General features: G+C 36.6%; 2 protein-coding genes across 2 annotated transcripts; one reads left to right on the top strand and one right to left on the bottom strand.

Annotated features, from left to right (window-relative positions):
• Nucleotides 1–2,000: 2,000 nt before the first annotated feature.
• On the top strand, nucleotides 2,001–3,124 carry CBG02915 (the record flags this gene model as incomplete). The annotated part of the gene is made up of 5 exons (XM_002631086.1): nucleotides 2,001–2,157; nucleotides 2,204–2,384; nucleotides 2,434–2,521; nucleotides 2,564–2,783; nucleotides 2,904–3,124. 5 exons carry the CDS (start codon nucleotides 2,001–2,003, stop codon nucleotides 3,122–3,124), a joined length of 867 nt encoding a protein of 288 aa, XP_002631132.1.
• Nucleotides 3,125–3,455: 331 nt separating this feature from the next.
• Nucleotides 3,456–13,557, bottom strand: Cbr-clh-2 (the record flags this gene model as incomplete). Its single annotated transcript, XM_045242352.1, is given in 14 exon segments — nucleotides 3,456–3,671; nucleotides 3,718–3,906; nucleotides 3,951–4,179; nucleotides 4,223–4,370; nucleotides 4,417–4,669; nucleotides 4,684–4,904; nucleotides 4,953–5,043; nucleotides 5,087–5,330; nucleotides 5,725–6,160; nucleotides 6,214–6,304; nucleotides 6,500–6,633; nucleotides 6,686–6,985; nucleotides 7,159–7,280; nucleotides 13,469–13,557. The coding sequence occupies 14 exon segments, from the start codon at nucleotides 13,555–13,557 to the stop codon at nucleotides 3,456–3,458; spliced, it is 2,763 nt and encodes a 920-aa protein (XP_045092167.1).
• Nucleotides 13,558–14,238: the final 681 nt, after the last annotated feature.

Below are 14,238 nucleotides of genomic sequence, written 5' to 3'. Positions count from 1 at the left end.
GACACAAATCATTTGTACAAGCTTAACATATCTAATTAAAGTACAACGGTTTTAGGTGATATACGGCATTAAATCCTTTTTGGAAATCGTTGTACTTTCTGTCACATTTAGGTATTTTTGGAATATATTTTTTAAATGAATTCTTTGAAGTCCCGGAAGTTTGTCTGAGGGGAATGTGCCAAGAACTATCAAGAACTTGAAATATCATATGCCGAGCCGTAAATCACAAATGCCGAGCAGTATATCATAAAAACAATTGAAGTGATTATATATTAATTAACACTTTCACTTCAAACAAAATTCCACCTGCCACCTTCTCATTTTGCACGATTTCAGAAAATTTGAATGTATATTAGAAGAAAAGCATCTGAAAATTGAAGAAGTTGCAGATTTAATCGGAAATTCAATCTGAAATCATTTAAAATACATGCATTTTTAAAAATGCTAGAATTGGAAAAAAAAGAAGGGAGAAGAAGAGGAGGATATAAGATACCAGAACATGAACATGAATAATCAAAGTGTAGCAGACGTCCTGCTTCAGGGAAGACTTTTTGCAGAGGTGGAATTCAGAAGAGCATTTGAAAAAGAAAATGACTTGATCAACTCGTAGCGGCTTTCTGAAACATCGCCAGAAAAACTAGTAGTAGATAATTGAAAACAAGGCAATGTAAGCTGAAATTTTTTCAGATTTAGTTCTAGTTCTGTGCGCATTTCCCATCCAATCATTCGTAAACTTTTGTTATCTTTCAAACCGACATCGTCAGAATTCTCTTCTATCGCCACATTGTGATCTCTTCCTTCAGTAGAAGGGTGATCTTCGGTGTTACTTGAAGCTGGCCAAAATATGGAGAAGGAATAGATATTTGAAGTCGAATACATGAAATTCGTATGTAGAAGTCATTGAAACAAGACAGGAAGACATTGTTTGCACCCGAAAGAATTTTTCGAATTGATAACGTGTCTGGAGAAAGTCTGACATTCGAAAATAATTTTCAAATAATCTAAAAACTTGGATATACGATATTCTAGAACTTCCATTGGATTCTTCAAGTTAAAATAATTTTTAAAGCTCATCTGTTTTTACAAATTGAATCTGCTTGTAAGCCAGACATAAAACTTGTTCACGAATTGGTTTCTTCGCATTCAGCGTAAACACGCTAATAGAGCGCTCCCAAATCGTCAAATTTGAACTCAATTATTTCGGTTCCTGTAAAAGATACAAAAAGCTGTCAACTGACTAAATGTGTATCATAATATCAATGATATTTTGTCAGATGATCAATTTTTGATGTCTTTCACAGGAGCCGAGATAAATTGGTTCAAAGTTAAAAGTGAGAAGACGTTCTATTTTTATGAATTATCGAATGATTTCTGGAAGAAAAGGGTAAGAAAACGCCAATTTTGAATCATATTTTTCATGGACTGCATCAATAGTCACAAATCAGAAACTGTATTTTTCATAATTGATGTTTCGCAGATCTTCGAAATACATCTCGCTAACATTAGTTTTCCTTCTCCGCCGTTTTTAACGAATTACTCGAAGCTTTTGAAAAATAGCGCGAATTCAAAAAAAGCGACAGAAATAGAAGTTTGACCTAGTTTCCTTTTATCACTATTCTATTTTCTGATCATCATACAAAGTCAAAAGATCAAAGTTGAAGCATCGCCGTCTATTCTGAGATTCCGAAACCAAAATTTTGCAATTATCTCTCGCCTTGCTTCTTCCGATTATTTTCAATATGCAGTCAGTCTGGTCCGTCTAGATCTCGCCAGCTAATCTTTGAAAGTTCAAAGTCGTCATCAGCTAATTTTAACAAGACAGACGAGATCTCGTATTGCCGATCGAAGCGAGTCTTGTCTCTATTCTATCACCTGGATATATCCCGAGAAACAGTGTCTTGTAATCACCTATTGTCTCTCTCTCTCTCTTATCCAACGTCCTCTCAATTTTCTTTTCCTTCTTTTCCGCCGAATGACAGCAGGAAGAAACAAGAAGAAGAATGAAAGGGGATGAGGTATCGAAGCGAGAAGAACGAGATTCAAATGCTTTTTCAAACTGCCGTCAGAGGAGCCTCGTCGCTTCTGATGCAACCATGTCTCGACAGTTTTTTCTCTTCTTGATATTCCTAGCTTTTATCAAAAATGTCAAAGCGAGAGGTAATTAAAACGGAATCTCCATGAAACAGTAACTCTAAGATTTTAGCTCCATTCGTGCGCGACCGTCCCAGAGGGTTGGGTCTTCTCCAACTTCCTACCGGAATGACTGACGAACGTTCTGGACCATTTTTCCCTGGATTGTACATTGCTGGAGACAAAGCTGGACAGAAACCACAGACAGTCCCCGATGTGCATCTTCCTGGACAAGCAGCGTCTTTCACTGGAAGGTTTTCTGTTCTGCAAATGTGTTCTATCCTCTTCTATAACTTAATTCAGATCCGCTTTCAACCCGTTCACTCACATGCTTTCCGCCGTCTACACTGAAGATCTTGTCGACGCCTGGGGTGCTGGATTCGCTGTCAACGTAGGCTGTCTTGTCTATTGTTCACTCTAATCAGGTATTCAGGGAGTAAACAATCATGGATTGAATGTACGAAAGAATTTCGACGCGTTTGCGGATGCTCCGTTGAGCGCCAGTGACGGAATGTATCAGCCGTTTTTGACGGCGGCTTCTGTCGGTGCTGAATATGATTTCTCAAAGATTCGGGAAGTGTCTGGAAACTTCAATTTGCCAGTTCCTGGTTTAAATGAATTGTTTGACTTTGACGGCAGATTCATGGTCAAGGGTGAGTCATAAACTTTAGAATTTTTATCAGATCCCAAAATGGGCGATTACCTTTTTTATAACTTTTCTTATCCCTCATTATTAAAAGAAAGAAATTGTAAATCAAGTTATATATTTCCAGGAGGAGGTAACGGTATCTTGAACAGTGCTATGGAATTCCCATTGACTTTAACTGATCCCAACGAACGTGCTCCATACACATTCAAATATCTCAATTTCATGGCGGATCGTCACATGCATTACGGCCATGTGGTACCCAATGTCAATCTGTTTGTGGTTGGAAAAGATAAGATTATGGAGAGACTCATGCAGAATAGAGTCAATCCTACAATGATTGGTTAGAAGAATCACTTGATTTTTAATAATTAATAAGTGCAATCAATTAATAGTTAAATTAATAAATCAGTATTTTTATTAATTACAAATTTCGAAAGTTTCACAGAAAAAAGGATGCAGAAAAAGAGTCTATAATTCTCAAAAAAGAAACACCGAGAACTACAAAAAAAATAGAGTACTGGGTCGAAGAACATGATAACCTGTAGATGAGAATTGTGTCTACCCTAGTTGTTTCGGTTTGAATGACTAGAAATTGCATTTGAAAAGAGATCAAAATTCAGAAATGATAAAAATTGAGAAGCATGAAAAAATATTGAACATTTTGAAAGAACCCGAATCATAGAGCCATTGGAGGAACTGTCAACGAATTTCCGAACTTTGGAGATTCTATATTTATAGAATGTCCATTTGCTGGAGGTGTCGATGGAGGGTTCATTAGTTTGTCACGGTGGACTTGAGACATATCCAGATAGGTTCCAGATGTTAATTTTCGATCTGGTTTCACTGGTGCCACTGCTCCTCTAACATAGATATTCGCCATTGCGTCACGAAGCTGAAAAGGGGATATGTTGTCTGTCTGTGTTTCTGAATGTTCATACCTCTTTCAATCCAACGACTCCTACCAGTTTTCCACAATCCGTAACATAGGCATGTGACAAGCCAAGAAGAGAAAATAGTGTGTGAACTTTATACAAAGATGATCCTAGAACAAGTTGGAATGGGGCAGCATCGATGGCAATTTCATCAAGATCTATGTTACGATTCAGAAGGATGTCCGCATTGGTTTCCTGAAACTTTTATTTCAGATCATCGATGAGCTAAAACGGAATACCGCTTTGGAAAGATCCGCTGAGGATGGTCTGGTGAAAACAGCTTGGAGTGGAATGTTATTTGGGCAATGAAGAGGGGAAATGGAAAGAAGAGTATTTCCAGAAATCGTTCTCTCCGACACAAATTCAACTTGATCGTTAGATACAGCATCGCTACGAGCAGTCTCTGGAATTGAGTTTTCTCGGGTCTGAGAGCTATTCGAGCGACGAGATGGAGAACGTCGGGACAATCTGAAATTACATGTGTACTCGAGAAATCCATCTAACCGATCACCTCATGCTAGTTCTACGGATAGTGTTGAAAATCTCTGCTGGAGTGATTCTTCCGATGTTACGACTATCTTGTTGATTCACTAGGACATGACGCCGGAGCAGCATTGTTAGGTATCTCTTGGCAACTGATCCGAGAAGAATTTTATTTTCTGGAAAGTTTCCGAATTTTTCTAGATACGTCATTTATTCTTATACCATGATCGGTGACGATTGGGAAACTTCTCAAATGTGGAGCCAATTGAAGAATGTCTTTCATTTCCCGATAAGTCATATCTTTGGTGATATAAATCACATCAGTGACCATCAATTGTTCCACTTTAACAGTATGAACCGAAACTCTTGATGGGGGTAAATCCGGAAGGTACGGGTACTTCTTGACGCGAATAATTGATTCATAAATTGAAGGTTGGAGGAACTTGCAAACAGCGTTTCCCATAAGCATAGCAATCTTGAAAAAAAAACAAAAAGGTTTGATGTTTGAGCACAAATAACACTTACCAAAACAGGAAGAATTGGTGAAAGTTGTCCGGTGAGTTCACAAATGATGACGGAAACTGAAAGGGTATGAGTGACAGCTCCCGTGTACGCAGCTGCACCAACAACTGCATAGAGACCAGGATGGATTGGAGGGCCTCCAGGACCCCGCATTCCTTCCGGGAAGAGAACAACCATAGTTTCTCCCACTGAAAATAAAACTCATTATTTTTAACTTCAGAGACAGCAGAGCTTACTCAATCTTCCACCTGCCGCCCCAATGATGAAGGATGGAACAAAAACTCCAGCAGGGACATTGATAGAAATGCAAATCGCAACCAGGACAAACTGAAATGTTCTATTCTCTCCCCGTTGTAATTGTTGAACTCACATAAAGAATATAATAGAGAACAAGACTGGTGAAAATCGAAACATCTCCTTCAGTTCCACCGGTCCAATGAGTTAGAATTGAATCTGGACATCGTCTAGAATCGTTTGAAACCCAAGTGCAGTTATTGAAAAAATCGGCCATAGTCTCTCGGAACGTCAATCGACCAGCAAAATATCGTCCAAGACCATTCGGGAAAGTGAGCACTCCGACAACAAACGCCATAAATACGGTGAAAGCAAGGAAACTGGAAAGAAGACGATGGAAAAGGAATTTTTATGTGTTATTGTGTTCACTAGCTAAAGGATTACAACATCTGAATTGAAAGGGTGTTATATGTATCATTTCTTTTGTTAATCTATTGGGTCTAGATAATAAGATAACTATTTAAACGTACTCATGTCCTTTCTCCTTGGATGTATTTTCGCCTCTATAATTTTTTCTATTGTCTATTCAAAATAATCGCACAAATGAACGAGTAAAAAACCTGCGTCTCTACAGCGCTTCTACAGGTTTGGAAACTCTCTACACGTTTTTTTACTCGTTCACTCGTGCGATTACTTTGAATAGACAATAAGTGAATATTATCTTTTCACTCTTCTCAATTTATATCAATCAGTCCCCCTATTTTTCACACTCACTTGTTTCTAAAAATCAATTTGTACACTTTGTTCTTGGATCGGAAAATCGAGATTTGTCGATGAATGAAAATGAACAGAGATCCCATCAATCCACTGATAAATCCCAAGAGCAAGAAAATAGGAAGTTCCTCCACCAAAAAGCAATCAGTCGGAAATCTTGTTTGATAAAAAGCGGTAATGGTCCCAGATTGCTCAGCCGTTACAAAGAAATTCGCACATCTGAAGACTATGGCAGAACACGTGGCAGCTAGAAAACCCCTCCAGTAGTTTTTAACCGCAAAGTACTTGGATGTTGACTCAATAGCATACAACACGGCTGAAATTCTAATATGATCTATAAATCTTCCCTCGGGGAATTGTCTACCTCCGATTGGCGCTGAAAAGGTGCATGCAATTCCCACAGCGCATCCGCTCGATAACATCTCCATTTCGCGTCCTGGAAAGAAATACAAAAGTTATTTCCCTGTTTTCAAACCCTATTCCACGAACCTTCATTGCTGAAGAATGCCGAGTATTGGCAGGCTGATGTGATCTTTGAGAGCAACGTAGCAACGATGGCACCCATATGTACGAAAGGTCCCTGAAAGCGCGGAAACTGACATTACCATAAAAGGAAGTTCTTTTTCGTTTCCACTATTTTCTAAATTCGTTTTTTTTTCTGTTTTGTGTTCCCTAGGGCCCCAGAGAAAAATCTTTTTTGCTCTCCAAGACAGATTTCTTTTCTTCATTTTTTTTTCGAGATAATTTAAAACTACACATAAAAATTCATTCATACTTCTTTTCCAATCGGCAATCCTCCTCCCATCGCCAATGTCAATCCAACCATTTTTGCTACCAATGTTCGTGTTGTCAAATAATTCTCCATCTTGAATCCATGCATTATTACCTTCACTTCAGGAATTCCGGATCCTGAATTTTTGTGTTATTAAACACTATTACTTCATATTTATCAGACACTAACCAACTGCTTGTTTTGATACAATTTGACAAAAAATCGCCGAGAACATAGTCAGAATAACAATATGGGCGACCCATTGAGAGAACGCCAGATAAGTGGATATTTCCAACATCTTGTCATAAAAGGTGACGTGAGCTGAAATCGGAATATTTAATGCTGAAATTTCGAAAAAAAAAAGATTACCATGCTGTAAGACCTCAATTGCCACATCCATTCCCACAGAGAGGACGGCGGTGATGATGCCAAGGAGAGCAGAGAGAAACCAGTCTTCCACAAGAAAATGAACCACATTTTGGGCTTGTCCTAAAATAATTTGAGGATGAAATAGAGACAAGTTTTTCATCTTTTCATAATTCTGAAGGAAGGTTGTCCACTAATAAAAATAAAACGAAATATAAATGCCTCAAGCGCTATTAAAATTGAATTTTTCGTTAACCAACCACAGCTTCAAATTTGCCAAAACAATGAAAACTCACTTGTACAAAACTCGCCAAATGTCTCATTACTCTCGATATGATCATCTGGTTCTTCGTCCGCATCATCCGTCTTTCCACCTGGACTCATATCCAAGAGAGAGCGTTTCACGTCACTCATCACACTGAAAGAAGCCGAAAACGTTTTTGGATGCTTCTGAAAGCGAAAAGGCAAAAAAAAGACACTAATTTTGATGGGTTTTTTTCTTCTTTTTGTTTCTTTCGAACCTATTTTTTCCTGACCCTTTTAATTTATTTTTGCTTTTGTAGGTTTGAAAGAGCACGGAAAAATATAAAAATAGAGAAAATTGGACTCAACTCTCTATTTTATGAACCTTGAATAATTAAAAGTGGGGGGTGAGCCAAAAGAGAAAAAATGATGGGATTCAAAGATGTCAGGATTACCTTTTCTGGCTCATGAATAATCAATTTTTTAGTTTGGATTCTAAAAAAGTGCTAGATGTTTGAATGCTAACTTCAAAGCAGGTTCTATCATTCTAGGAGTCATAAATTTCAAAGTGTGCAGCACGTGAAGGAATGAGAAGGATGTTATGTGTTTGCTTAGGATCATCTGTGGAGAAAAAAACAGGAAGCAAGAATGTGAAGAGCAAAAACGAACGCTTCTTTCATGCATCAGTAAATGAGAAGAGAACCGAAATGAATCTGATGGGAGGAGGATAAGGATTTGGAGGGTCTATGATAGAGTTTCCTTGAATTATCCGTTACACATTTGAAACAATTCATGTTGAGAAGCTCATTATTTAGACGCTCAAAGTTTGAAGCCAGTTTCGTTTTCTTGACCTAAACAAAATCTCAGAAAGCGATGTACCGGAAGATCATTTTACCATGAAAGACTGTTAATTTTGAGGCCTAATGAATCGTCAACGGATTAAAAGACAGGAAAAAAATAATTGTAAACCGGGCCGAGCCAACCCGAGACATGCCTTAAAAATTCTGTGAAAGCCCGGGCCGTTGCGAATATGTCAGAAAGTATCAGACCCAAATAGAGATTCGTATTTTTAGTTGACACACCTTTCTACCTAAAATTCGCATTCGAAAACTCCCAATAGTATTTGACGAATCTTACGAAAACAAATGATTATGTGATTCACTTTTTTATTTCATAAAATCACTAAATTGTAGTTTCTAGTCACTATTCGTAGGTTTGCAGTAAATATAATTTTTTAAGTTATCAAAACAATAAACTTAAACTTCAAAAATTATGAAAACCTTCGAATAATCACTATTTTCCCAAAATAGCACTCATAGAGTTCGTCAATCTTTGTGACATTTTCTGGCAGGTTTAATAACAACGATTCTCCAGGCAAAAAAGTTCAATTAACATATCTAATAGCGAAATCTGAGAGAGACAACTCCAACGGAATGGTCACTGCTCGTCACCCTTCCATCCTCTCAAAGCAAACAATGGTTCAGGAAATGGGCAATTTCTTGTGGTTTTTCTTGTAAAAGAGTCCATACGAAGGAATATGAAAATAACTGGAAAGTCAACGTTCTCTACTCCTCTACTCACACCGACGATTCATTGCGTATCAATCAAAAATAAGCCCCTACTCTTTTTCCAAAATGTTTGAGAGACAGATTTGGAATGATTGAAGAAGTTTTAAGAACCTTTTCAATAAATATTTGTTGTGATTCCTGAACTTTTCAAAGACGGAAAACTACTCTGACAGCCATTTTTGGCAGAGAAAAACCCCAGATTTCAAAATGAGGGTATCTGAAGCAGTGAGCGGAAAATTGACGGACTGATGACAGAGTTGAAAATGGGGAGGAAGAGAAAAAAAGAGGAGAAGAATAAGAAAAAGGTAGGAGACGAAAGGAGATACAATTTTCGGAAAAGCGAATGAAAACGGAGTCTAACTAATTAAGCAGAAAACGAAGAGGCAAAAACACTCATTCCATTTTGTACTTTACAGTTAAAAATAAAATGGGAGGTAGTTCTCAAGAACTGGAATTGTTGAAACCTTTGAAGCATCTAGAAAATAATTGCGAATTGTTGTAACGAACAAAGAAAGTGTATTATTCTGATAAAGAGAAATCGGAGCTGGTGAAGATAAATTCTTGTGGCCGAAGCTCTCACAACGACAACTACCGTAACCTATTTTTTCCGGATTTATTTTCTCGTTTGTCACTAATTTTCGTCTAGTTTTTTGATCATTTTTTCATTTAAAAAACGTCCGAAAATAAACATTTTTATAGTGAAAAAACTGACTGAAAAGGCGCAAAAATCGAGAAAATATATCGGGAAAATGAAACTATTTATAGGTTACTATAGTTGTCGCTGTAAGATCTTCGGCCACGGCCAGCGGTGTTTGTCTTCCACAGCGCCAATTATTGTACCAGAATAATTCAAAAAACGCAAGTTTAAGGATGGAACGGATCATTGGTAACATTTGAACTCCATCGGAATGAAATATCATAAAGTTCCATCTCTTTATCATCCAGACAACGGAAATTAGCCTGCCCTGAATTGTTTCCGTTTTCCACAACAAATAAATCCTCTTTTTCCTGAATTCATCTGGATGAATAAAACAAGAAAAATGTCTTCTGACTTTGGAATACGACGACAAACATGTGAGCTAAACTAGGGAATGGAGCACTGCGGATCTTTGTACTTGTGTACTAGGAAAATACATTTGTATTCTTCTGAATTTGACTTGCAAGATATTATTTTAGAAATCAGAATTTTTAGTTCCGGGGTTGCCAGAGTATAAAACTTTTTGTTTTTGAGTTTTTGACAAGAATTATTTTGAATTTCTAATCCTTAGCTCCTTGGTTACCTTGTCCCCATGGACCTAATTTTTTCCTTTTCTCTCAATTTCTACATTTTTAATATTTTCAAAAGGGTAGACAGTCAAGGGAAATTAGTTCGTGGGAAGGAACTTTTGCTGAATATCACGTAGCCAAGAGCCAACTGTTGAGCGGTTTTCTTCAAAAAACCAAAAAAAAAGAAAATTCCATTATCCCGAAAATGAGAGCGATGGTCCTAAACAAGCGAAAACAGGAAATGTTGTGTCTATGCAAAAAAAAATCTATTTTCTTCTCTTTTTCTTCTCCTTTGTCAAGTCCCAGTTCCATTCATTTTCTTGTGAAAATGAGAAAAAAATGTCAGAAACTTTTCTCATTTTTCCCTGAAAATGTTGTCACCTTTCCCACCTTTTTTCTTTTGAAGGGAATCACTAAACATCTCAATCCTTTTTTGTAGAGGAATTGAATTTGAAAGGTCCTTCTCTCTTTCAAAAAAGAGATATATTCAGATGAGAATAGAAGAATCGTTCTGCTTCATCTGATGTCACATTTGATTAGATTCCCCTTCTTTTCTACTCAAAAGAAACTTTTCTCTACTCTTATTCAGGAAGTAAACGGAAACACTTCTCAAAGATGTCTCTGCACTTTGGAAAAGAGCTCGAATAGAATTTTAGAGCCAGTTCAGAAATCAAAATGTGCTCGAAAACCAAAAAAAATCTCGAAAACTGAATATCTCAATCCAATGAGAAAGGGTGAAACTGGTCACAGGTGAGTTAAAATTAGGCAACGCCTCTTGAAAAAAGAGCAGTAAAACAAAAGGAGCTGTCGGGTGGAAAATGTGGAACAAAAAGTGAGAAATGGAGATACGAAACAATGGGAATGGTTCCCAAAGTAGAAGAAAAAACAAGAAAAGAAAAAAAAAACTCCCATTAGATTGACACTCTTGGGTGCTTCCTTTTTCTAGAGCATCATTTTTTATAAATGAGCTAAGAGAAGAAAGGATGTGTTGAACTTGTGAAGAAGAAAGTTTTCGAAAGGTATATAATATTGATAGGTCAAGAAAAAGAGAAGATGTTACGTTGTTTCGCTGGATAGACAGAGTTCTTGGTTGGAGGGAAAGGGAACGGTCTAAATGGATTTGAAAACTAAACACAGCCAATTTCATAGTTTTACGGTAAACTCGTGTCTATCAACTGCTATAAATTTCGAACAGCATGAAGGATTTCACAAAGAGAAATTTTAAGGAATTTTTACACCGCATCTGTCTGTTTCTGAAATGAAAAGCTTTTTTGTAAAGCCTTTGAGATGTCCAATTTTTTGAAAAAATTTAAGGATCACGATTTGAGAATGATTAGTAACTCAGATATGGAACTGTGTTCACACACTTAAACAGAGCAAAAAATATGAAAAGGTACCGTAAATTCTAAGATATCAAAAAGTGGTCCACTAACAAAACACTTTTGATATTATGATAAACAATTTGTTAGTTGACAACTTTTTCATATCTCTGACAGGAATCGAGATAAATTGGCTGAAAATTGAAATTTAGTCACCTTTCTATGACAGGTTTTACGGTATTCTTATTGCTCAGCAATCCGGAATTATATCACCAATTATTTAAAAACTCTGTGACCCTTCTCGAAATTTAAAAACTCTGTGACCCTTCTTCCCAAACTCTCGTAGCTTTCTGAAATTGTTCCTAACTTCGAAATGATAACTCAAAGTTTAGATGCACTTATACACTCTTGTCCATCAACTTTTCCCTGTCTCTTGCCTATTTTCAGTACATTTTCTTTTCTTTTTTTGCTGTTTTCCTAGATGTTTCTCAAAAAAGTTTTCTCCCCTAAATGTTCTCTATTCTCTTTATTATTCTCATAATAAATTTTTTCTTTTCGAGCTGCAAAATGGGTTCCTCGTGTTCATCTTTTTTTTGAATCATCGTTTTTTATGTGTTAAGCGAAAACTGAATTCGATTTCCTTTTCAGACGTTTTTCTACTTCTTCGTCTCCCGACACGAAGAAGATTCAAAAAAAAAATACATATTTTATGATTCGATTCTATTTGAAATTGTCGAGTAACAATCGTTTGTGTGTGGGTAAAAAAGGAAGGAAGTAACAACGTTTTTTTCATTCCCGGAATTTGAAATTCCAAATTGATAAACGAATGTTCCTATTCTTCGTATACAAAGTTTGTTGTTTCGGTCAAAAAGTATACACTCGTTTTGACAAAAAAGAAGAAGAGATTTCTGAAAACGGACAAACCAGTGTTCTCTGGTGGCCAAGATGTCTGGAAAAAGTTTTGAGAAAGAGGAAAGCCATCAAAAACAAAAAAGGCTAGGAAGTTTTCGTTTAGTTTTCGAGAGGATTTCTTGAAATCTCGGTATAAGAATATAGATACTAGAAACTAAATGGGTCGGAAAAAAGGAATTCGAAATTCCAATTTTTGAGATTTGAGATGGATAGAAAAGATTAAACATCCTAGAGAAATTGAGAACTAAAATTTAGAGAATAAAGAACAAAAAAGATTTTTAAATTAATTAAAATTTTGAGATTCCATAACACTCTAATAGAACAACCAACTTTGAGCCCATTTATCTCGGTTACCGTAAAAGATATGAAAAAGTAGTGAACTGACAAAATGTTTTTCATACGGTTTGTGAGGTTTTCTCATAGAGAGTATACGGTAATAGAAAAAAAGCAAGCGAAAGGTGAACATTTTGAAAATCTGGGTCATAATAGGAAACATTATGACGATGAAGCAAAAACAAGAGCTAGTGTATTTTTAGATCACTAAAACTTTTCGACAGAAATATCGTGTTTCTTTGTTTTCGAAATTTAAAAATTGAATTTTTTAGGTATCCTAACGAGCTCGTGAGAAAAAGAACCAAACAAGTTCTCAGTTTCACAAAATTTCAGACTTTAATAGAAAATAACTTTCTGAAATAAATAATAAATATAAATTGGAAACAAAAAGATTCTCAACACACCTTCCCGAAGAAAATAATGATCTTAGAAACCCGAAACCTAGAGCTAAAGGAAAAGGTGAAGACCACAAACAAAAATAAAAATCAATTGGTTAAATATGTGAAAGTGGAGACGAAAAAGAGAAGGTGATTAGTCGAGAGGGTTCATTATTCCCACAAATACGCTGCTCTTTTTCTGGAGATACCCCACTCCAGATGAGACAATCGGAGACGTCGTCGTTGGGCTTCGTAACACGAGATTCTTGTGAATTTTGAACAAAAAAAAACGAAACTACGCTCCATGATTGTCTGTGTAATCTCCTTTTTTTAGTTTTTTTTTATCTTCTGAATACTTCTTGACATGATTCGTTAGGTGATTTTAGAATCGCAGAATTTTCCGATGACTAAAGAAAAATCTCACGAAAAATTGACAGAGATACTGATTTTCTAGTTTCAGCCTCTTCTACATTTCAGATCAGCAGACACTTGTTTTGCAGGAAACCCCTGCATGATTCAGCGAATCCGGAGTGCTGTCTTCTATTCAAAAGAAGTTTACAAAAGAAAAAGAGGAATGCAAAAACGTACCTTCTGATCCAAGACTTTTTGGGTTTATGATGATGCATTTGAAGCATCGCCAATGGCGATAATATAGAAACTTTTGCCAACGGATCCATCTTATCATGAATAGAATAATTTTTTAAAAATGACGAAGGATGTGTGAAAGCCGACGCCTTCTTGGACCTTCAAATAATGGGTGGAGCCTCCCTCCTCACAGAAAAAATAGAAGTCTTTTGGGAGGAAAGAAGAGAAAGAAGGACTCTCGGGCGGTTCTTCTGGAGAGATACTCCTTTTTCTCTCACACCCGTTTTTTTCGCCAGAGAGCAACACTAATTTTTTGACAAGACCTTCCTTTCCGAAACTGAGAAGAAACTTGTCTTTCATTTTTTGGCTTTTTGTCACACCCTGTGCTTTACGCCATCTAAATTGGCTCGACTGATACGAAGTTTGGACAGGACGTCCGGCGTATGCACACAACTTCACACTGGGCACGTTTCTGGGATTTTCCTAGTTCGGAATAAGGATCTTTTCTGGGATGGACGAAGAAGAGTACAGTAGAGGGAGGATTTCGGAACAAGAGATGACGTAAATGGTGACGATTGTTGGAAACTTTTGGGAAGAAAGAAATCAGTTCATTTTCGGGTTGTTCTGGGTTGGAATTAACTTAGATTTTTTAGAAAACATGCAAATGATCCGGAAAAATGCAAAAGAAAGGGACTGGATTTTTAGATTGAAAGTTATCTCAAAAATTGAAAAGCTGTGGATGTGGTTATTTTTATAGTGAAAATTTCATCAAA

The sequence above is a fragment of the Caenorhabditis briggsae genome (genome assembly GCF_000004555.2).
Source record: "Caenorhabditis briggsae complete genome, chrII, whole genome shotgun sequence".
Lineage (NCBI taxonomy): Eukaryota > Metazoa > Nematoda > Chromadorea > Rhabditida > Rhabditidae > Caenorhabditis > Caenorhabditis briggsae.
Note: the sequence above shows the minus strand (reverse complement) of the source record. Positions and strands in the feature narration are given on the sequence as shown.